The sequence below is a fragment of the Oreochromis aureus genome, linkage group 22, assembly GCF_013358895.1.
Source record: "Oreochromis aureus strain Israel breed Guangdong linkage group 22, ZZ_aureus, whole genome shotgun sequence".
NCBI lineage: Eukaryota > Metazoa > Chordata > Actinopteri > Cichliformes > Cichlidae > Oreochromis > Oreochromis aureus.
This window is the reverse complement of record NC_052962.1, coordinates 36,032,663-36,058,181: the sequence shown is the minus strand read 5'-3', so window position 1 is coordinate 36,058,181 and position 25,519 is coordinate 36,032,663. Positions and strand designations below refer to the sequence as shown.

Here is a 25,519-nt window from a genome sequence, read left to right as displayed (position 1 = left end):
CTATGAACAGTAAAGAAAATCATTGAACAAATGCAAGAAGAATAAATGTTTCAGTTTGACCTTGTAAACAGAAGCTGACAAAACATTGTGGAGGTTTGAAGACTTCAGTCAAAACTTATGATTTTCTTCAGCAGATGGAGTTTCACAAACATGAATTCAATATAAATCTTCTGGTGTGTTTTAAAATATCTTCACTTAGTAAAAGTGAAGAGTCACTGACTCTACTGCTGGCCACCCTGTGGCTCCTTGTTCAGGGTGAGACTCTCTGTGAAAACCTTGCTTCAGCATGCAGCCAGGTTCACCACAATGATGTTCTGCTATGATGGAGAAACTCTGAAACAAGCAGTCTGTGCAGCTCCTCAGTCATCCAGATCATGGTAGTGTAAGGAGCTTGGAAAGATACAAACTGGACTTCTTTAAGTTTCTTCAAGATGTTTCACCTCTCATCCAAGAATCTTCTTCAGTCTTAAAAGACACACAGTTAAAATCATCTTTGTGTCTAAAATGTTTTCTCTGCTTAAACTGTTTCACCCTTTTCACTGGTGGAAATAAAACTTATGTTTTTTATCAAGATGCCATGAATTATTTATTTAATCAGGAATCAGTGAGAGGAAAATATTATGTTATGTTGAAGACAGCTGTCCTTCATGATTTCGCTACATTAAGGAAGAGCTTCCCGCTGTACAATAATAGGAAACAATAATAAGAGAGACAGATCTATATGCTATTATGTTCCCCATATTTTTATCTGACCAACAATATCAAGATCAAGAGTTGTTACAGAAAATGAGAAAATGCTTGGTGTTGAGTCTGCGCTCCCACAGGCCCCGCTGGTTTAGAAACTTATTCCGGTTTTTACTTCCTAGCAAGGGAGGCTGGTCGGAACCAGGCTCTTGGAACTGAACACTCCTCACCTGTCTCCTAGCCAACTTCAAATAAACAGCCTTCCCTGCAGCCTTTTTATTGAATACAGTGAATACAAGCACCACCCATTGTAAAACCCCCCTATGGTCACAAAAGGTTAAAACACTGCATGTGTGTGTGTGTGTGTGTGTGTGCATGTATGTGCGAGCATCTCTATGTGTGTGTGTGCGTGTATGCAAGTGCGAGAATGCGTGTGTGTGTGTGTAGGTGCACGTGAGTGTGTGTGTTTGTGTTTGGGGGTGCGTTTGTGTGACCTCCTGCCCACAAAACGATCATCTCCCCCACCCTGTATATGGCTTAACCCCTCTAACGGTCTCACCATACACAAACACAGGTGAGGTCATAAAGGCAGGAAGTAAAACATCCTCACTAAATAAGAAACAGAACCCTCACGTAGGATGTGCCTATAAAAATCCCCAACAACAGGCTGGGGAGGTCAACAGAAACAAAGGAATGTCTTTGGTCATGCTGCTTGAACTAAGACTTACAAATTTAAGTAACACAATGACAACATTTAACAATTTGATCCCAACACTTGGCCATGAAGTTTGTGCCTCAGCTTTTTACACCATAATTACCTCCACCTCATATATTCTAAACTAACATACAGATGAAGACACTGATCAACATCAGAAAACTTAATGAACAACAATTTGACATTAACTGCTTATTTGTGTTTCTCGTTCACATAATCGTAACAATGAAATATTGTGCAAAACAACAGCATAAAAACAAACAAACAAAAAAATGAATTGACTGTGTGAGTCAGTCAGATCATTTCCATAGAGAGGCACTTTGCATCAGCAGCACCATGCTCCAGTGCTCTGGGAGAGTTTATAGTCCTGAGAGTTGAACACTGGATGACTGACAGCTGTCCTTCATCACAACAGAAGTCACAGAAATCCTCCTCATCAAAAACATGACTTTGATCTGCGTCCTCATCTGGACTCTCCTCTGCTGCTGCTTCACAGGTAAAGTCCAGAGAATCAAACTCCTCTCCTCTATCAACATCTGTCCCTCTGAAATGAAGCCCACAAAACCATGAAGCTGCTTTATGTTTTTGTCTCTGTATCCTCAGAGTCCAGAGGACAGATCACAGTGACTCAGCCTGGAGCAGTGAGCTCTGCTGTGGGAGGAACTGTGAACATCAAGTGTAGGACCAGTCAGGATGTTTATAGCTCCAACCCTTTACACTGGTACCAACAGAAAGATGGAGGAGTTCCTAAACTGTTCATTACCTTTGCTAGCACTCGAGCATCAGGGATTCCAGCTCGTTTTACAGGCAGTGGATCAAACTCTGACTTCACTCTGACCATCAGTGGAGTCCAGGCTGAAGATGCAGCAGTTTATTACTGTCAGAGTTTTCACTACATCAACAGTCAGTATGTGTTCACACAGTGAAAAACAGTCGTACAAAAACCTCCCTCAGTCAGACTGAACAGAAACTGAACTGACTGCTGCAGCTGGAAGATACTGCAGAGACTGATACAGTTCACTGAGGACACACACACACACACACACACACACACACACACACACACACACACACACACACACATACATTGAGTGTATTGCTACAAATTAAAAGACCACCAAATACTCCCAACGCACAGAAAACATCAGTAGATAAATTAAATATTTATTCAATAGCTGCTCTAGAAATTTAAGTCTTATCAATTATGTTTTAGCAAACATTTTAATCCAGTATTCGTTTCCTACTTCCTATAACTGCTTAGACTCCACTTTGCTAATTTGCTTTATTGGAGCATAATTGTGAAATGGTTTTGTTGACAAACTCTGTGCTCAGTTCTTCAACATGATTTGTCCTTATCAAAGTTAAATGTTTTTATCAGTTTGAACTTTAAGTCTTAAAGTTTAAACCAGCATGAATGAAATGATGAGCTACAGAAAATCCACATAATACAAGCAGTAATAAACATGCATTTCACTCTTTATACATTGGAATCAGAGTATACAATGAATACAGTATAACTGTATCCAGCATGAATAAACACACATTTTATGTGGGTGATGCTGGTTCGTGACTTAAACTTGGAAGCTGATCTTCTCTGAGTTGAAGCCTCTGTCTCTCATTCCACTTTTGGAAACGAGTAACATGGTAATTTCTCTTTAACCCTGGAGAATCCATGGGGTCAAATCTGACAGTCTGAGAGTGAGTGCTCTGTTGGGATAATTTGATGAAACTGCATATAATTAAATTTTGTCTTCTCTCTCTGTGATTTATGTTTTGTACTTGTCTCATCTGCATCGTCTCATTATTGATACTACAATATTTCTCTCAAATATGACATTTTTTTCTGTCAGTATAAAACCCCTGGAGTCAACATTAGACAAATGTTATATTGAACTGATTTTTATATAAACAAAACTTACTTTGAAGAAATGAGTTTATCATTTTATCAGAACAAAATAATTATACAACCTTTGTAACATACTCCCCATAACACACCAACTTTATCTAAAGCACTTTATAAACAGACTTCATACAAAGTGCTGTACATTAAAATGACTAAATACACTGAAAATGATGAAAAAAAAAAACATAATGGGAAAAAAGCAAAAAGCCTACAGTAAGCAATGGAGAATGCTGTGTCACGCTGACCCTGCGCTTAGATTTCGTTGACCTGCTCTCTTGGGGGTTATGGTCAGGGATGCTTGAACCTCTTCCTCATCGAGGTCGGCTCTGCCTCGTGCTAGGTGGTCCTTGGGCATCTAGGGCACTGTTCTTGGCATCCGACCGATGCCTGCTGCCTCTGGTTCTCTGTGGGCGCCCCACAGCCAAAGGGCTTCTCTTGCTGGGAGCTCCAGCTGGCCTGAATCTCCTGGATCTCTGTCTGCCTCTGACTCCTCAGGGGCATTATTGTGCCTTCCCACCCTCATTATTGTCTGCATTTTGTGACAAAGACACACACACACACACACCGCAAAAAGATTGTTGATTTTTGTGTCCATGCATTTTCATATCTTTGTGTTCCAGGTGCTGTATGATTTTTTCCTTCTGTTTCTTCTTACAGGTGCAGCAGTTGGTGACACTTCGTGCTTTTCTTTGTGCTCCATCCTTTTATTATATTTTCACCTGTTTTCTTCCCTCTTCCTTTTTTCTTTCCTGTCTGTCAGCTTAAAAATGGTCATACTGCACATAAAACGTAATAACTGAAATAACACTAAAGGAAATGAATAAATATACAGATAAAGGAAAACCTACAGAGAATTTATAGAGCTGATCTTGGAAAGTCAAAATGTTTCTGGCACCACAGTGCATTCAGATCATAATTCAGATTGCAAAAACTGCCATACAGGACAGGATTAAACTATAAATATTAATAATATGTTTCTGGACAGGAGTGTGGGAGTAAAGCAGCTCAGAGATAAGGCTGAACAAAACAATTAAAGGATTTAAAAACAAACACAAAAACATTAAATTACCAGAACAATGTCTCTCTTTCCCATTTTAAAATCATTATTTAAATATGAAATAAATGCAATTTGTAAACATTTACATATAAAATGAACTAAACTGAAGCAAAGTGGTAAAAAGTTAAGTTAAGAATAAACTGTCTTCATGTCTGATCTCATAAACTCTTCCAGTCCTTCTAAATATACGTTTTTACATTTTGTTATTTTATTTTCCCACTTTCAGGCTCTCGGACTCTAAAGGTTCAAATACACTGATTTACTGGAAAGATGAAATGGATATGGATATCGTAAATAATTTAATCAAGTGCTCACTCAGGTTAAAACACCATCACATCACACTTCTACATCAGGCTGACTCTGTGAGAAACAGAAACACAAAGTGACGTTTAAAATACGAAATTAAATTATTTCCAGACATCCAGTCTGGTTCCTGAAAGAAAAGAGTTTGTAAAAAGCCTCTGACTGTAAAGAGACACAGCTTTCTGACTCAATCAACCAAATTCACTTTAATGATTTAATGATCGTACAATTTGGGTGTCTGAAATCAAAGATTCAATAATAGTAATAAATAAATACAAAATAAGAAGCTAATTTACTATTTTGGTACGATATCCACATTATCACATGTTAATAATTTGATGAGAATGTCATGGTCCTGGGTGAGACCCAGTGTTTTGTGTTTAATTTATATTTCTTGATTATTGTTATTTCTGGTTTTAGTTCTTTTGAGGTCTGTCATGTTTCCACGTCTTAGTGTCTAGTCTGCATCTTTGTGAACTGTCTCATATTTCCAGTTTTATTTTGCTAGTCCTTGTTAAAGTTTTCAGTTTTGCTTCCCCTGGTCTGTCATGTTTGATTACTCCCAGCTGTGCTCTCCTCCTGTGTCTCATTCCCTCTTTATCCCTCAGTGTATTTAAGCCCAGTGTATCTCTCTGTTAGTGTTGTGTCGTATCATTATTATACTGTGTTTCTGCCCTTTGTGTTCCAAGTAGCTCTGTTTCTCGGTTCCAGGTTTATTTTCTAGTGTTTGAGTTTTATTTTGAACTGTAGTAGTGTTTTCCAGCAATAAAGCTGTGCTTTGAGTTCAATTTTTCTGTCTCGTGAGTCCTGCATCCTGCCTGCTACACAGCACACCACATGACAAATAATGATAATAATGGAACTAATAGCACTTCATATATTAAAATAAAATGGGAGAAGGAAAGAGGGATAAGTATATCTGAGGAAGAATGGACGGCAATATGGAGGTATCAATGGATGTGTACAAGCTCCCAAAAATGGAGGGAATTCGGCTGGAAGAGCCTAATTAGGTACTTTATAACACCCTCCCAGAAGTCTCACTATGATAATAACTCCCCTGTCTGCTGGAGAAACTGTGGAAACCAAAGTGCAAACCACTATCATATTTTTTGGGATTGCTCTGTTTTGAGGGACTATTGGAGAGAAATACACAACGCTCTACAGTATATCTTCAAATGTGAAATACCCTTTGAGAGTAAGACTATGTTTTTTGGACACGTACCTCAGGAATGGCCGAAAAGTGATAAACGTTTAGTAAATATTTTGCTGATGGCCTGTAAAAAGGGTATTACCAGAAAATGGTTATTACCGGAGAGCCCAACTATAAATATATGGATGGACATCACAATGGACATTTATAAAATGGAAAAGATAACAGCTTTTGTTAATCACAAATTGGATAAATTTACATCATATTGGGAAAACTGGGTCAAATATGTCACGCCTCATAGGCCAGATTTTATTTTCACAAACCAGTAGTTATGACGTTCGAGAGTATGCAAGAGTAAGATCACTCCCTATTCAGTACATAGTTTTTTTATTTGTTTTTTTTGTTTCGTTTTTTTTTTTTTTTTTTTTTTTTTTTTTTTTTGTTTGTTTTGTTTTCTTTTTTCTTTTTTGCCTGTTTGTTTCAACTGTTGTTATGGCTGTAAGCCTTTTTCTTTTCTTATAACCTGGATATAAACTAAAATACTATTTTTGGCAATAAGGGCAGACAATAGATGCAAGAAGTATTCTCATGTGATGTATATGCTGTGAATGTCTGTTTCTGAATGTCAATGGAAAAATAAAAAATTATAAAAAAAAAAATAAAATAATGGAACTAATAAAGGCTTTAACAAAAAGAATGAATAATTCATTTAATGTCTCGATCTGCAGCAGATTGTGTGGAGCGGAGAGTGAGAGGACCCAAAATCAGACACGTGAAAACAGGATGGAATTTAAATGAAAACGAGACGTTTATTGAGACTGCATGAAAAATACAAAACAAAAGAAAGAGAGGACTAAAACACAGTTAACTAAACTGGACAAAAACTAAAACTATATGTAAGTTCATTAAAGCAAACCTGTAGTCTCTCATCTGCCTGCATTCCTGTGTGTTTGTTCTGTTAGTCTGTTCTTAACATCATGTCCACTGTCAAGCTCAATTCTGTCGTCATTATTTGAGTCCAGTTATCGTCTCGCCGCCTTCTGTGAGTCACTCAGCCTCTGTTTTGTGTGCTTTAAATCTCAGACTCCTTATCTCCACCTCATCCTGGACAATTAGAGATCCTCAGCTAAGTCTCCAACTGCTTCATCTCTGCCACCACCAGCTTCTAGACTCTTCTCTGCTTTGTTGTTCATCAGAGTTTCACTGCCAAATACTTCATTAATAAAACTTCAGTAAATCTTCATTTAAACTTGATTTAAATGATCTCTCTTTAAACATACAGATGACAGCCTGCTCTTTAATTTTACTTATTAGGTTTAATGTCAGATTAAAATGTAGATCATAAAACAGCTTTGAGAATAGAAATTATGAAGAACACACAGATAATCTATGGCTGATATGACCTCAACATCTTATAGGAAAAATATTTAATATATGGGTTTAAAAATATATTTAAGCATTTTCACTGCACATTACACTTGTTGTCTTTTGTTGATATTTTTATTTTGGTCTGTCTAAATAAATCTTTCAAATTCTTCATTTTTTAATGTGCATTTATTAAATTCACAGAGTCAAAGAACATGTTTTCTCGTTACATTTTTATTGTTTTAAAAGGTTGAAATATCAGCTTTACAACAGACACAAAAGGATGAAACTAGAGGAGATTTTTGCTGTGATTTTTGTCTTTATGAGATGGAAATCTGCAAACAAAAAGAAACAAAGAGACAGAAGAAAAACATCATCAAAGACTCAGTGATTGACATCAGGACTGGGAACACTGGTCTCTCCTCAGTATCTCTGAGACCAGAGTCTGGGAGCCCTGGGTGGCCTCACAGGTCACAGAGCCCACCTTCCCCCACTGGTCTGCAGTGAGCGTCAGGGTGCTGCTCCAGCTGTAGAGGCCGTCATTCTGCAGCACTCCAGGAGTCCTGCTCTCCTCCCCTCTGATGCTGCTGCTGCCACTGCTGTCGCTCGTCTTCCAGGACAGACTCCAGTCTGAGGGGAAGCCCTTGTTGGCCACACACATGAGCGTGGCCTTCCCCTGGTCCAGCTCTGCACTGGAGGGACCCAGCACCTTCAGGGCAGGGCGGGTATCACCTAGGAAACACCAATCAGCTTAGAGGACACGAACCACAATTTGAATTTCTCCGTGAAGAAGTTTCTGTCAGGTGTTTTTTCTGCTCCACCAGTCATTCACTCACACATTGTTTCACTTCCCTTTAAGAAACCTCTCATGCATATCAGCACAGAGAGAATCATCACACAGTTTGACCTGAAATATGTTCAAACTACACTGGAAATAAAAGAAGAAGATGTGGAAACATTTACAGCAGAAGTTTAGCTTTAAAATGATTAGAAGTCTAAATCATGGATGACTGAAGAAATGAGTGGACACAAGCACAGAGCAGCTACTCATTCATATAGATTTGAAATGTTATTGAACAGCTCACATGGTTTCAAACTAAATCTGAAACATCTGACACGATAAAAACATCAGAAAGCAAACTTTAACTCATCTAAACAGCAGCTGATGTGGTGGAAATTTACAAACTAATCATAAGATGATGAAGTTTACTCTTGTCTACATATATTTTACTATGACAGAAATGTAGATTAAACAAGAGAAACTTGCAGAGCTAATCTGAATTAGTCCAGTAAACAAGACAAACATCAAAAAACAAAATTGTTTTAAATAAAAAATAATACTTTTCTCTCATCTAAGCAGTCTAACAAATAATTATTAAATAAAATGATAAAATATTTAACAACAAACACAGTTTAATTAACTTACTTCCAACATTCAGTCTGGTTCCTCCACCAAAAGTCCACCACAGTGATACAAACTGATTGAGCCGCCGTACAAAAACCTCTGACTGTAGAGAGACACGGCTCTCTGACTCTGTTAGACTGAACTAAACCTACAAGCCCTCAAAATACAACTTTATCAACAGAACCAGAAATAATTATTAATACTCTGAAACATCCCAGATTTTTATTAGAAATTGTCCTGAATGTCTGAATAAAAATTTCCAAAGCTCACTTTGTTTCTTAGGACAAAATCTATGTATAAAATAATTAATCAGTTACACAAAAAGTTTCCTAGCCTTTAATATTAAATGAAATGGAAGAAAAGAAAAGAAAATTCCATTTAAAAAAAAAAAAAAAAAGCTCTAAGACTGACTTACTTCCAACATTCAGTCTGGTTCCTCCACCGAACGTGTACCACAGTGATACAAACTCATTGAGCCGCCGTACAAAAACCTCTGACTGTAGAGAGACACGGCTCTCTGACTCTGAAAAAAACAAACTCAACAAAACAATTCACTGTTTGTATAATTTAATAATATTATAATAGTGTAATTAAAACAAATAAAGCCCATTACAACAATATTTAAAGAATATGATTTCAAAATGTAGATTTTACAGTTTTCCACATTTGAAAAGATACATCTCTTTAAACCTGACACTTTTATTTATTCACAACTCTAAACACTGAAATGAATTCTCAGCCTAAAACACTTCTGATTCTGATTCATGTAGTTATGTTTTAAATTTCACAAAAATATTAAGTTCTGGAAAGTGTACCAGTATTTTTTTCTGAATTTTGTTTTTTAATTTCCGAAGGAATATGTTCATTGTTAAGACCCTGCCTACAAATATGGGGGTATTTTTTTTAAAATGAGTTTTTATTTCTATTTTGGACTTCTGTCTACAAATAATGGTGTTTTAGGAAGTTTTGTTGTTGAAGGCTTCTAACTGGTAAACATTACGATTCAATTCGGGTTTTTTCACCATGTGTTGCTTTGGTTTTCTTTTGACATCGTTTCACACACACACACACACACACACACACACACACACACACACACACACACACGTTTTCAAACGACTTCACTTACATTTATTCGTGAACAGTTAAATGAACTTCAGTAAATATTTTCCCATCACTGCTTTTCTCAGTTGCTTTGGTGAAAGTCTTATATCAGGAACGTCATTCTCACCACTCTTAATGCAGTTCTCAAAATATGTAACACAGACTCATCTATGCAAAAGACACTTCATAAAACACTTTCACCATCGTTTTAAGACATCAAAACGTTTTTTTTTTCTTTTGCTATTTTTCTCAAAACCTTACTGACTTTGGAAAGAGTACTGCAAAAAATGTAGGCCTAATGTCACAAGGGGCCAAAGGCCTGTACGAAACTGGACTCAAGTGCTGGACCACATGTGGAGACGGTTGAGTTTGCTTTACACAAATCTTTATTTGGCACAAAAACACAAAGTTATACTTGGCGTGGGATTCCTGACAAGAAAACATAGCGTGGTGGCCTAAGGTGGCGTGGTGATCAAGAGGAAGAGAGGAAACGGGGGTTAGTGGGTTCACAGACTTCTCCAGGTGTGGATGAATTTTAAAGAGGAGTATGGCTTATGTTGCAGGTGGAGTTGGTGGTACTTTGAGGGGAGTAGGTGAAGGTCCAGGTGAGCTGAACAGAGTTAAGATGGGCTGACCTGAGCTCCAAGTGATCCTGTGCGAAGCAGTGGCAAGAGGGCAGCAGGTGTGATACTGAAATCCTTCCCAGGAGACGGAGCATGAAACTGCAGTGAGTATGGCCGAGTGTCCGAGTGGCGATCTTAGCTGAAGAGTGGAGCAGTGGCGTGACCAGAGAGCTGTAGCACAAGAAAAACGAGGTAGGTACATAAACGTGGGCAAGGAGCATGAAGCATGGTAACCTGTTACCACCGTGGGTAAGTTGACAAACTAGCAGTGAAGAGACGGCAACGCTGGTCTTAAATATCCTGAGTAGATTGCTCCAGATTGGCTCCAGGTGAGGAGATGACAGCTCTGCCCAGAGGCAGACACAGGAGAACATGGACTTAGTGGAAATTTACCAGCAGCTCACCCGGACTGTGACAGCTAATGAAAAGTTTAAAACTGTTTTCAGAAACAAAAATCTAATCTGATGGGTTTTTTTGTTTGTTTGTTTTTAACCTTACAAAACTGGTGAAATGGAGAAAAGCAAAATAATACTCATTAAACTATATGTGTCAGGAAAAGAAAATGTATACAATCTGAGACCACAGCATCAACTACTGTATAGTCCAGTAAAGTCATACTGCATGTGTTTATTAGGTTATTAAATACACCTGTTAAACTGCTTGTTAATCCAAATATCAGCCAATCACATGTCAGCAGCTCATAGCATTTACACATGTAGACATGTTGAACACAGCCTGCTGAGGATTAACCCAAACATCATTAAGAAAGATAATTAAAAGTGTCATGGTTGTTGATGCCAGACAGGCTGATCTGCTGGGATTGTTTTACACAGCCATTTGTAGGGTTGATGGGGAACAGTCTGAAAAAGAGAAAATATCCAGTGAGCTGTAGTTTTCTGGGTGAAAATACCTCATTGATGTCAAAGGCCAGAGGAGAATGGCTTAAAAGTTTTGAGTTTATAAGAAGGCAACAGTAACTCAGTAACAACAGTAACTCAATGAACCACTTGATACAAACAGGAAGAGCATCTCTGCAAGCACAACATGTGACCTTGAAGCAGATGGGCTGCAGCAGTAGAAGACTGCACTGCAGGGCCTGTCACCTAAGAACAGGAAACTGAGGTTATAATTCACATGGAGTGACCAAAATTATACAATATAAGAACAAAAAACAAAAACACGATGCTCCAATGGCCTCCACAGTCACCAGATCTCAGTTCAAGACAGCATGTTTGGGATGTGGTTGAAAGGGGTGCCCAGCTGGCAAATCTGCAGCAACAATATGATGCTATTATGTCAATAAGGGGCAAAATTTCTGACTATTCAGCAAATTGACAGATCTAGAGTTCTGTCAGACAAAACTGTTTTGAAGTTTCAAGTGGATCAACAAAGTAACAAATCCCTTTATTAGTGTAGAAACAACAGCAGTGTGTATGTGTGTATAAAAACAATGAGAAAGCCTCATTTGATTGGGGAAAAGCATCACTGATTTGAGAACTGCACCAAAGCGACTGAGATAAAACTGTAATACATGTTTGAGGTGGATGGTATTGGATAAAATCATATTGTATCATGTCTATTGAACCATATTTAATTTTGGATCACACCCATCTTATTATGGTCTCCTATAGCACAATTTTAAAATTGACATTGTCATAAGAAACCTTAATGATCAACAACATTGCAAACAAAACTAATGAAATGTTATGCTTAATTTAAAAATGTTTCCAATAAGTCAAACAGCATGTCTCACTTAATAGTACAGTGAGTATAACTGCATTTATACAAATAATATGTGGTATTACATTCTTTCCAAATACCATCACAGTGGCACAAGTGGTTTAGAAAACAGTTTCTCCACAAAGTCGATTGTATTCCCATTGTGAAGCTTTTAGTTATGTCACATGATCTTCACCAGCAAGTAGAATTTACTCAAAAAAGTTACTTGAATATATGTAACTGTACAAATGTAAGTGTGACCCACCACTGTACACCACCATAGGGTCACTGACTAAATGCTTTCCATGAAATATTTAATTCTACAAACATGAACGAAGGAATTCAGAAAAAATGTGAATTCCTAACATCTGTACATCTTGGCAAAGAGCAACTGTTAAATGAATTTATTTTAAATATAATCAGTTAGTAGTTCTTCACAACCCATCAGGATCTATGTGGCGTACAGAATGTTGTAAAAACAAATGGTGAATTCCAAGCCCTTACTTTTTCAGATTGTGCCTTTAAACTTGGTCAGATCATTTCCATAGAGAGGCACTTTGCATCACCAGCACCATGCTCCAGTGCTCTGGGAGAGTTTATAGTCCTGAGAGTTGAACACTGGATGACTGACAGCTGTCCTTCATCACAACAGAAGCCACAGAAATCCTCCTCATCAAAAACATGACTTTGATCTGCGTCCTCATCTGGACTCTCCTCTGCTGCTGCTTCACAGGTAAAGTCCAGAGAATCAAACTCCTCTCCTCTATCAACATCTGTCCCTCTGAAATGAAGCCCACAAAACCATGAAGCTGCTTTATGTTTTTGTCTCTGTATCCTCAGAGTCCAGAGGACACATCACAGTGACTCAGCCTGGAGCAGTGAGCTCTGCTGTGGGAGGAACTGTGAACATCAAGTGTAGGACCAGTCAGAGCGTATATAGTGGAAGCTATTTACACTGGTACCAACAGAAAGATGGAGGAGTTCCTAAACTGCTCATTACCTTTGCTACCACTCGAGTATCAGGGATTCCAGCTCGTTTTACAGGCAGTGGATCGAACTCTGACTTCACTCTGACCATCAGTGGAGTCCAGGCTGAAGATGCAGCAGTTTATTACTGTCAGAGTTCTCACTACATCAACAGTCAGTGGGTGTTCACACAGTGAAAGACAGTCGTACAAAAACCTCCCTCAGTCAGACTGAACAGAAACTGAAGTGACTGCTGCAGCTGGAAGATACTGCAGAGACTGATACAGTTCACTGAGGACACACACACACACACACACACACACACACACACACACACTGCGGTGAAACTAAAATATGTTTAAAATGAATGATTGGAGGAAATTTCTCTGCATCACTTACTCAGCATCCATCTCTATCCCATCATGATCTCACATTTTATCTCATTTCCAAAAATATCAACATGAACTGAGCTGTGACACCTAATGAGAAAATGTTCAGCCATCATGTTGTGACCAGTGGTAGATACCTATTTAAAATAGGACAGAGCCGTAGGCGCACAGTCAGTTAAAAAGAATTTAATTTTTAATACAAAATAAAAGTAACAATGTAACAGCGGCACTTAAAAACAATTAAAAACTTTACCTTATTTCAAAACGATAAAACTGTATGATTGCCCGTGAGACAGGACAAGCGCTGCTGGGGAACCGTTTAGGAACAAATCAACACAGGTTAAAAAGGGACGGCAACTCACACATAACCCCCAAATGGGCAAAACACTATAGGAAAAGTCAAATCTTCAGTGCCGTCTTCACTCGGGCCCACCGCTGTGCATGCAAAAGCGGCGAGACAAAAAAAGGATTTGTTTTCCCTGCAGCGCCTTCACCGTTCACAACAATATATATCTATATATAAAAAAAAGGGTTAAAATACTAAAAGAATCAATCTGTGGTGCCTACTGATACAGAAAAACAAAAAACAAAAAAAACAAACAAAACAATCGACAGCCGCAGCAGTCAGTCTGTCGACTTTCACCAGTTTAAAACAAATTAAAACACACTGATGTGTCGGGTCCTTTGCCCACAGCCAGAAATCCACCTGGCAAAGCAGCAGCTCGGTACACTGTCCACAAGTTCGTGTCACACCCTAATAACTGTGGGTCAGTGGCGATGAAGTCCACTATACGGTTCTCACGGGAGCAATGTTTCCCACCGTTCTAACAGAAGTTTAGGGGAGAACCCATATCAGACTTTCATAGAAAGAAGTTACAAACACCAACTTGCCCAACTTGGACTGAGCACTTGCAGCTTCAGGTTTGCAGAGAAAATGCCCAATTGCCCACACCTGCGCTTATCAAAGGAGCAAAGACCAGCTCCGCCTACCAGGGGCGGTTCCCAGACTCAGGTCTCACCTGTCAAAATGTCTTCACCTGAACTTCACACACGTCTCAGCTACTCACACTTAAAAATGACACACATGAAGACAAAGATCAGCATCAGAATCCTTCACAGTCAGCAACACAAACACAAGACGATGCTCAAAATGTCCTTTTATAATATTTATATTTATGGAAAAGAAAATCTCAGTGTCAACCAGAATCATTAAGAAGCTAAAGTTTCCTCCTGTATGTTTAATAATTATTGAACATATTGTTTACTGTCTAAACTTCTAAACCTTATACACGGACACACACAGATACAAACAATACAGATAACAAAAATACAAACAGTCGAACCTTTCAGTTTTCAGTCAGGACACAGTGTCACACAATTTTATTTTTTGATTTCTTGTCCATATTGACTGTAAGGTTTTATATTTTGTCCTAAAAAATAAAAATAAAAACATTTCTTTATAGATCACAGTCCAGCTGAAAGTATCCACATGATTAGCCTCATATTACACCCTTTAAACACTAATATTGAACATTTAAACAGTCAGTGCAAAGAACCTCATACATGTTGATCAATATGAAGGTTATGATCCAGTTTATTTTCAGTTGCATTGTCCCCTTGCAATGACGGCTCATTGCTCGTGCTGCATTACAATGTAGATTCAACCAGTCGGCCCCAGTACAGGAAGTCTGGCTTGAGGAGACTCGCCCAGCTCTAAATGCTGGTCCTCTGAATGTCCACCCTGCTTCCACTGAAGGCGTGAACATACAGAGAGATGTTCTCTACCCATCACAGGAAACTAGAGGCAGAACTACTTATTCCGTCTGCATGGGTTTTTTTTATATGTTCTTCTTCTCTCTCCTCCTCTCCTTCATGTCCACATCATAGTACATTACATCACCCTATTTTAGGCCACGCCCTGCTGCTCTCTCTATGACCTTTCACATACATGATTTCAAGCAAAGTTCAGTCATTCATTACAACCTTTTGAATAGAAAATGATGCAGGTTTATTTCAGGCAGTGTTTTTGGTATTCCTCACATTTATTAATGAGACACTAGAATGTGTTGTTTTTATCATCAAGCATGAACTTGTTTTGTATCCTCAAGAGTCCAGAATGATTGAAATATTCTTAAAGAAACATGAAGAGCTTCAGAACACTCACATTGCTCACATAATAAATCTGAAGCAATAACTGACTACATAAAAATATGAGAGAGTTTCTATATTCACAAATATCCGGTTTTATTTGAATAAATCAAATTTAATGAACCCAAAGTGTCAGGATCCTGGGTCTCCTGACCCTGCGTTTTTAGTTCTTTGTGATTCTTGTATTTTGTACTTGTGTGATTTATTCTATGGTTTCTAGTTTTGATCCCTTGCCCTTCATGTTTCTCTGTGCCCCCTCTGTTCTGTGTACGTCTGTGTCTTTGCATGTTTGAGCTTCTTGTTTTCTGTCACTCTGTATTGTGAATTATGTTCTCATGGTTGGTCTTTTGTTACTCCCTCGAGACTAGTTTCTTGTGTTCCAAGCTTAATATTTCCCTCTGTGTATTTTGGTTCTTAGAGTCCTCTGCCTTATGATTTATGTCTGTGTTTCTTAGTTGCTGTCTCCACCGTGTCAGGTTCGCGTCTCTGTGTTATACTTCCTATTTTACTTTGAAGGTCCGTGTCTTATGTGAATGTGTCCTGCTTTGCTTCCTTGTCTCGTCAGTTCTGATTTCTCCCAGCTGTGCCCTCATTCTGTGTCTCATTCCCCTCGTTACTTCACAGTGTATTTAAACCCTGTGTTTCTCTGAGTCAGTGTTGCGTTGTCCCTCATGCTGTGTGGATCTCCCTGTGAGTTTAGTTTGCTTCTGTATGACTTTCCCCTGCCAGCAATAAAGCTGAGTTCGTTGTGTTTAAACCTCGTGCCTGAGTGCCTGCATTTTGGGTCCAACTCCTGCCTGCCGCACAGCGGTTCATGACACAAAGAACAACTAATGTGGTACAAATTTCAAAATGAATCATATGAGGATGTAGTCTTGTAATCTTGTTTACAGATAAAATTCAGTTTGACATAAATGTAGAGAACACAGCTGATGTGAGAGAGTCTCCATGGTATAAGAGGACTGAAGGGATGGAAATTAGTTTTTCCCAAACATATTCCCTCATTTGATGTGACAGAGAGTTCTGTCTAATACATTTGTATAAAAAATGAAGAAAGACCAAACCATCATGATCTAAATATGTAATTAGCGGATAGTGATGACTTCTTAGAGCAACTTAATACATTTTCAGTGACCCTTCACTCTAAGAGGACAACTGGTTCCAAGTCAATGCAGCAAATTGACTCACAACAAAAGAGTCAGATCATTTCCATAGAGAGGCACTTTGCATCAGCAGCACCATGCTCCAGTGCTCTGGGAGAGTTTATAGTCCTGAGAGTTGAACACTGGATGACTGACAGCTGTCCTTCATCACAACAGAAGCCACAGAAATCCTCCTCATCAAAAACATGACTTTGATCTGCGTCCTCATCTGGACTCTCCTCTGCTGCTGCTTCACAGGTAAAGTCCAGAGAATCAAACTCCTCTCCTCTATCAACATCTGTCCCTCTGAAATGAAGCCCACAAAACCATGAAGCTGCTTTATGTTTTTGTCTCTGTATCCTCAGAGTCCAGAGGACAGATCACAGTGACTCAGTCTGGAGCAGTGAGCTCTGCTGTGGGAGGATCTGTGAGCATCAAGTGTACGACCAGTCAGAATGTTTATTATGTTAATGTGCATGAGTTAGCCTGGTACCAACAGAAAGATGGAGAAACCTTTAAACTGCTCATTTACTATGCTAGCAGACGAGCATCAGGGATTCCAGCTCGTTTTACAGGCAGTGGATCATATTCTGACTTCACTCTGACCATCAGTGGAGTCCAGGCTGAAGATGCAGCAGTTTATTACTGTCAGGGTACTCATATGATCAACAGTCAACGGGTGTTCACACAGTGAAAAACTGCTGTACAAAAACCTCCCTTACTAAGACTTAATGGACACTCAACTGACTGCTGCAGCTGACAGCTGTGTTTGTGTGTGTGAGCCACACACTTAGACACACGAGAGCGATGGTATTCTTTAAACACATTATCACTCTACAGCAATGTCTTAAGAACTGGTAAGATTTACATAACTGTTTCTTTTGTTTAGTTTTCATCATAAATCCATCATGATATCTGATTTTTAAATAAAAAGGGAACTCATGAGAAAAGGCTTGGCCTTGTTAAATGTCCCAATTCTTTCAACTTTGGGCTGAAGGAAGAACAACACTCGGTGTATAAATGCTCAATCAACAATCTCTTTATTCCATATTACATACAACACTTTGAGCTTTAAAAACGTCCAGACGGGAGATGTGGACCGGAGGGTGTCCGCCAGATCTCAAAGTGTCTGACCGTTTCTCACATTCTTATAGCTTTGGCCCCCCTTCCACAGTCATAAAACCTAAACATCCACATTCTTTCTCTCTCTCAGTGAGCCTAAGTTATGACCTTGGCTTCCTGTGCAGTATGTTCTGTTCTTCCTAATCAGACAAATAAGGCCATGATTCTCTGAAAACAGTATTTCTTATAAATCAGCAGTATAATGCATCATAAAACAACGTAATTCATTCACAATAAATCAGCAGTCTAATGTAATACAAATCAGTCTAATAACTGTAATAGTTATCACCTTGTTCTAAGTCAGGAGAATAATGCAACCTAAAACTACATAATGATTTCACAATCTTTAATTAAAGGTATAACGTGGCATAAGATACAGGGAGTGCAGAATTATTAGGCAAATGAGTATTTTGTCCACATCATCCTCTTCATGCATGTTGTCTTACTCCAAGCTGTATAGCAGGGGTGGGCACCGAGGGCCGGTGTCCCTGCAGGTTTTACATGTGTCCTTGAACCAACACAGCTGATTTAAATGGCTAAATTATCTCCTCAACATCTCCTGATGTTCTCCAGAGGCCTGGTAACGAACTAATCATGTGATTCAGGTGTGTTGACCCAAGGTGAGATCTAAAACCTGCAGGGACACCGGCCCTCGGGGCCTGGAATTGCCCACCCCTGCTGTATAGGCTCGAACACCTACTACCAATTAAGCATATTAGGTGATGTGCATCTCTGTAATGAGAAGGGGTGTGGTCTAATGACATCAACACCCTATATCAGGTGTGCATAATTATTAGGCAACTTCCTTTCCTTTGGCAAAATGGGTCAAAAGAAGGACTTGACAGGCTCAGAAAAGTCAAAAATAGTGAGATATCTTGCAGAGGGATGCAGCAGTCTTAAAATTGCAAAACAGTACACCTCTCTGAACAGTGTCTGGGAGGCTGTGGTTGCTGCTGCACGCAATGTTGATGGTGAACAGATCAAAACACTGACAGAATCCATGGATGGCAGGCTTTTGAGTGTCCTTGCAAAGAAAGGTGGCTATATTGGTCGCTGATTTGTTTTTGTTTTGTTTTTGAATGTCAGAAATGTATATTTGTGAATGTGGAGATGTTATATTGGTTTCACTGGTAAAAATAAATAATTGAAATGGGTATATATTTGTTTTTTGTGAAGTTGCCTAATAATTATGCACAGTAATAGTCACCTGCACACACAGATATCCCCCTAAAATAGCTAAAACTAAAAACAAACTAAAAACTACTTCCAAAAATAGAATAGAATAGAATAGAATAGAATAGCTTTTTATTGTCACTGTTACAAGAACAGTGAAAGGCAGTTTAGCATCTCCATGTGTGTGTGAAGTACACAATAAGCGTAAGTATTTACACAATGACAAATTTACATTTACACAAGAAAGATATGTACAAGTTATAAATACACCTGCAAACATACACGCACATACATACATATATGTATATATACATATTTGCATCCGTACATGCAAAAACATTCAGCTTTGATATTAATGAGTTTTTTGGGTTCATTGAGAACATGGTTGTTGTTCAATAATAAAATTATTCCTCAAAAATACAACTTGCCTAATAATTCTGCACTCCCTGTAGTATGATAATCTCACAGCCTTCACTTTTAATATCACTTTAGCGTAACAACTGAGGTGCTTCGAATCACTTAAAAAAAACCTCCTGTCTCCTTTTCTTAACCAATTTTCCTTAACCTCAGTGGAAAACGTTATAAGGTCAAGGAAAGGTGTGTAGTTACGAAAGGTGATAGTGAAAAGAGCAAAACTGTGCTTAGAAAATGCAACCACACTTAGACTAGACTCCTTAGCAACAGATATTTGCAATGTTGAAACTACATTAACCAGAATGGACTACAAAATGGTCATCTTACTTCACCCCAACGTGTCCTTACCATGTTTTTTTTATATGTTGGTAAATAATGTTTTATGTGTTTCTGGACATCACACAGGTCAGTTGTTATACATAGATTTCAGGTTCATCTGGTGGAATAGTTTGTCATAATGCAGAACTGCATATTTGTATGTACAGTAAATTAGTGCATGATAAGTATATTACTCTACCATTGCATCACCATGTAAATCTGCCTCATAGCCAAATGCGGCCCACAAATGCGTCCTCCTTTTACCCGGATTTGAAGGACAGGTCGGGTGTGTCCTTTGTGGCACATCCCCTATCCCAGGATTTATAGCGCATCCTAGTCGATTGTCTTTCCAACAATTATGTCAGCTACAGATGCAGTAGAGATGGTGTTGGAGGATACATGCAAGTTGTACATACAAGTTATTTTCAAGATAGCAATAAAAATTTCAAGATGTTAAAATGTTAATATACTTTTATTTTTAAATTTTAAGGTGAACATTACTGTAGATGCATGTACTGTACAAAGGTCAACCAGTAAACTCACTGGATTCTTGCTGATTAACCAAGGTGTGTTAGATGGTAGTAAAATAAATGTACTCCAGGGTCCTGTTATATTTTAGGAACCAAGGAGCAGATGGTGGGATTTATTAAACTCCACCGAGACTTTTCACTGGAGCCAAAAACTCGGCCACTGTAGCTTTGAGGTACAGCAACAGTATGCAGAAGGTGGACCACGTTTCTTTCTTTTAGTCCTAAGTCACAGAAGTACATTATGTTGTGCATGCTGTCCAAGGAATAACATGATTGACATGTTCTATTATTTTCTGTCTCTTAGGGCAATTCTCAAGATGGGTCTGCAGGGGATTGTCACCCCTTCCCTTTGCAGGCAAAAAAAGGGACAATTAAAAAAAAATACAACGTTTGTTGAGTAGTATTCAAATTCGAACTTTTGATTTTCTCTGCCTTCCAAGGCAATTTCAGGCGAGGGAGTGAGTAGGAAGTAGGGCTGGGTATCGTCACTGATTTCTAGATTCGATTCGATTCCAATTCACAAGGTCCCGAATCGATTCGATCCACAATTTGATTCAATTAGATTTGATTCGATTTTAATTGGGGAAATTTTGCCTCAGTCAGAAATATTATAATTCTGATCACGTATCAGTACATTTCCATCATTTCCATATTTTTAAATCTATAAAAAGAAAGCTGACACTTGCAAGACTTTATCAAAGGTGTAAGCATCACAGCAGATGCCCTTGTGTCAAAGTAACTGAGGATAAAACACAGAAAACATGAAGGCGACTTTCCTGGCCTGGGATTTTATAGCAGATAACCTTAAAAATATTCTGCAGTAGATCAAAAACGAAAGAAAACCATTAATCAACATATAACATTACCTGATGCTGCTGAAGTGAAGCAGAGCAAAGTTACAGAGATTTTATTAGAGACACAACTAAGCGTTTTGCAATTTTGCATAATTTTAAAGAAGTTTAAATTTGTTCAGTAGCCTATTGAACAGCAGGAATGAAGCTTTCTCTTTGGAAGTAAGTAAAAGGGGAAAAAAAACAGCAGCCGACAGCGCTGTAAACAACCGTAGACTTGTTCATAATAAGCAAACAAATAATGCAGAAAACAGAGATTTTTAGATGGGAAACTGTTCTTGAAGTACACACAGAGAGAGAGAGAGAGAGAGAGAGAGAGAGACAACGAGCTCTGCATGAAGTGTGATTTTATCATGGTGGAAGCAAAACAGCAAAAGTCAGAGGGAATTCATGATGATGTTTATGTGAAGCATAGTTTGGATCTTCTTTTGCTGCTGGTTCAGTCAATATTGTTTGGAGAGAGATAAAAACCTGCAACTTCTGAATCTAGCGCAAAAAGGACGTAAACACAAAGCACGAACCCGCTGACGGATCAGAATCAGTGAGCTGTCGGCTTTCATCCCCGACCGGGTCCATGCCATCGGGTGAGAAAGCCACATCTCACTTATTCTGATGCGTCGGGGGGTCCGCGCTTTGTGTTTACATCTTTGTGCAGAATCCGTGTACCTGCGCTCATTTACTGTTTTAGCTGTTCGGTGGTTGTTGAAATTTTGTGAGGTTTAACCTGAGATTCTGGCGTTTTGGGCAAAATAAATCGAATCGAATCAAAATCGATTCAGGATTTTAATGAATCGACATCACGTTATCCAAGCTAGAATCAATTTTAATCGATAAATCGATATTAAAAACCCAGCCCTAGTAGGAAGCCCACTGCTGCTACATGGCCCTTGTTTGTCCTCATGGATGAGGTGTTAGGACAGAGGCCTTCTACCAGGCCTCCAGTCCTAATTGCCTCCATCCAGGAGAACACTCCAGGGCCCAATTTGGGAATGGGTAACTAAAGGCAGTTTAATCAAAACAAGATCTGATCTGTGAGAGTTATTAAGATAATATTTAGGCATGATGGCTGTATGTTTAGCCACTCAGACTGAAATTAAAACACACATAAAGACAAAGATCAGCATCAGAATCCTTCACAGTCAGCAACACGAAAACGTAAGACTGTCGGCAAATGTTTTTTCACCTATATATATTCGCTTATATATAAACCTCGGTGTCAACCTGAGTCATGAAAAAGCAAAAGTTACCTCATTTATGTTTAATATTTATTGAACATTTTGTCTACGGTCTAAACTTCTAAAGCTGTATGCTCACACGTCATGGCTGCAAATGAAGAAACTAACAAACATAACAAGAAGATAAAAATCTGAATAGTCGATTCAGTAGCTGCTGTGAAACCTACAGTTTGATTGTCCATAGTAACTGAAAAGTTATACATTAATAAAACACAATCATATATTTTGTCGTAAAGCTCCACAGAAACTGCTGCAAAAACCTGCCGTTTATTTTTGTATGTTCTCTTTCTAAATCACAGTCCACATGAAACATGAACACATAATTAACCTCATATCACACCCTCTGAATCCTCACATGTAACCATGAAACAGTCACCTCATGGATGTTCATACACATGAAGCTTATGATCTATGATGCTTGTCCAATCGTCCTTTGTGCTGCATTACATACAAATATTCTCAGAGGATTTATATTTTCTACAACCTTCCCAAAAGTTCATGAAAACAATGGCATCTCCCACGCTGGGAGATAATTTCAAAATAAAACCTTTATGAATCTCGATGTGTGTTTATTTATGACTTTTCATGGCGATGAAGTGCAGTCTTGTTCAACACACAGTGGTTTACACACAGAGTCTAGATCAGCGGTCCCCAACCCCCAGGCGACAGACCGGTACTGGTCCGTGAGCCTCAGGTGTAAAATTTACGATTTTAAGCGTTTTATCGTTAATTCCGGTCTTTTGCCGTGTTGTAGGTGTGTGTCTTATTTTGAAAGAAATATTCACACGTTACCATAGCGACCAGAGAGCATTAAGGGGCAGAGAGGAGGATGTTACTCTCAATGTTGTTTGTGCGTTTCAGAAGGACTTAATATAGTTACACAATTACACTGTGAATTCATGTTTGTTATTTACAAAATACCACATTTTTTGTCTGGGTTGTATCATTTTTTTTTGTTGTATTTATCTGCAGGCCGGCCCGTGAAAATATTGTCGGACATTAAACCGGTCCGTGGCGCAAAAAAGGTTGGGGACCGCTGGTCTAGATGGATACTAACATCATACTTGGTCATTTAGGCAAACTATTACAAGATTGAAACTATTTAAAGTGATTTGTTCTTCAAGGCTGTTTGATATCATCACGGATTTTAATGGATCCTATTGTCCAGTCTTGTTAATAAGATTTTAAAGAACATATTATCATGGGAACAAATAACATTGCTGATTTAAATGTCTATCATGAAGTGGATCTAAAGTAACATCTGAAATGATATGTGTCAGTCAAGGTAAAACTCAGAGTGAGTCTATGGATTTATTTTTTTTTACATTTGGGTTCAGTGTACCACCTTCATCTGTATCTCCACTTTCTTTTGTCTCCAAAATATTTGTATGTAATGGTCAAACTTTACGCTGTGATTTAATGAACCTGTAAGTTTTATTCCATTGGCAGGTTAACTGGCATGAAGCTGGTTATAACTGTTCTTGGTGTCATGGTCCGGAGTCCGTGGACTCCGTGTTTATGTTTAAGTTTATTAATCTTCTGTGGTTTTGTTTATTTTGGGTTGTTTTTTTATGATTATCCCTAGTGTTTTGTCCTTTGTACTCCTGTTCCACGTTTCACATTCCTATGTTCTGTCTCCACAGTCTGTGTTAAGTTTGCCTGTGTAGAGTTCAGTCGGTGTGTTTCCTGTTTTATTTTGAAGGTCCGTGTCTCTTGTCAGTGTTTCTAGTTTCGCTTCCCCTTGTCTGGTTATGTCCAATTAATCCCAGCAGTGTCTCCCTCCTGTCTCCCATTCCCTGATTGCCCTGTGTGTTATTTAAGTCCTGTGTTTTCGGGTGTGCGTTGCTGGTTTGTCTGTGTGGTTCCCCCGCATCTGTCTACATCTCCCTGCATCTCTGTTTGTGTATCAAGGTTTCAGGTTTGTTTTGTTCTTAGCTTTCCCAGTTTAGGTTTTGTCAGTTCTGGGGCCCGTTCTTCGTACCTCGCTTACTACATCCAAGATCAAATGACACATCCAAGATCAAATCATCGCGCTAACTTTGAGCTCGCTAATCCGGTTCTCCGAACACACCTGTTGTTGACGATTAGTATAGCTGGATGAAGTAATGTGAGATCACTGGGTGTTTCGATAGTAGAAACATAGATAGTAGAAACATAGTAGAAACATTGATCGGCAACCCTGTGATTGGTCGGCGAAGATGTCGAAGGAGCGCGCTCAGTATTTTACGGCAGCAGACCAAGAACTCTTGATTGAGGGATTTCAGGAGTTTCAGAGTCTAATTAAAACGCAGGGGAACACTGCAAAGGCTGCAAAAGCAAGGAGAGAGGGCTGGCAGAAAGTTGCTGACAAATTAAACTCGTAAGTGATCCATGATATTACATTATATCATGTGATATTATATTATACCACATTATATTATATTACATCATATCCTCTTCCACATTAGAGCCACAACATGACCCACTAGAACATGGGAACAAGTAAAAGTGAAATATAAGAATATTCTACAGAATGGTATTTATTTGGTATATTTATCACTTATATTGCTTTTAGTCTCTTGAAAAGAGACCCTGAAATAATCTGTTTGTTTGTTTATAACAGCAACCAAGAAAAGGGCAGAGCAAATAAAGACAGGTGGTGGTCCTGCACCCCCTCGTCACACCCCGGCTTTTTGTACTGTGACATTTATTGACATTGTGGGGTTTTTTGTGTGTAGTTTGACATAACACTCCATCACTTTTACCTGTTCCCATGCAAGGGGTGACTGAAGCATGCACAGTAATTTTTTTTTTTTTTTTTTTTTTTTTATTAAATATTCTTTTATTGGGTGAGAAAATCAGACCATGTCATAACTGCTTTAAGTCATACAGAATAGATATCAGAGCCTTAAACAGGCTGACTTCTGCTAAATGGGTCAAACTGGGAAGAAAGTATACAAACACATAACATCCTTATAGAATATGAAGTAACACTATAGATCAACTTACCTCAGAATATATAAAGCATATAAACAATTACAGCAATATGATGCAACAAACACAGCAGTACTACTAATCCAAAATACTCAAAGCTTCATAGAACTGAAACAAACATTTATTTTTAGCTCCATTCTGCTGCTGATACATACTTTAGGTTTCTGAATATTAAACTTGTTGCTGCCTTTCATAGTGTGTAACTTGAAGGCCCTGAGTACTTTCTCCCA

General features: G+C 38.5%; 4 gene segments (V, D, J or C); 3 read left to right on the top strand and 1 right to left on the bottom strand.

Moving 5' to 3' along the window:
* The first annotated feature begins 1,843 nt into the window (after positions 1-1,843).
* On the top strand, positions 1,844-2,325 carry LOC116324445. The segment is given in 2 exon segments: positions 1,844-1,895; positions 2,003-2,325. Coding segments are annotated over 2 exon segments (375 nt in total).
* A 5,182-nt stretch (positions 2,326-7,507) lies between these two features.
* On the bottom strand, positions 7,508-9,077 carry LOC120435730. The segment is given in 2 exon segments: positions 7,508-7,909; positions 8,998-9,077. A coding segment is annotated over 1 exon segment (264 nt).
* Positions 9,078-12,709: 3,632 nt separating this feature from the next.
* LOC120435567 lies at positions 12,710-13,191 on the top strand. The segment is given in 2 exon segments: positions 12,710-12,761; positions 12,869-13,191. Coding segments are annotated over 2 exon segments (375 nt in total).
* Positions 13,192-16,876: 3,685 nt separating this feature from the next.
* On the top strand, positions 16,877-17,505 carry LOC120435723. The segment is given in 2 exon segments: positions 16,877-16,931; positions 17,039-17,505. Coding segments are annotated over 2 exon segments (381 nt in total).
* Positions 17,506-25,519: the final 8,014 nt, after the last annotated feature.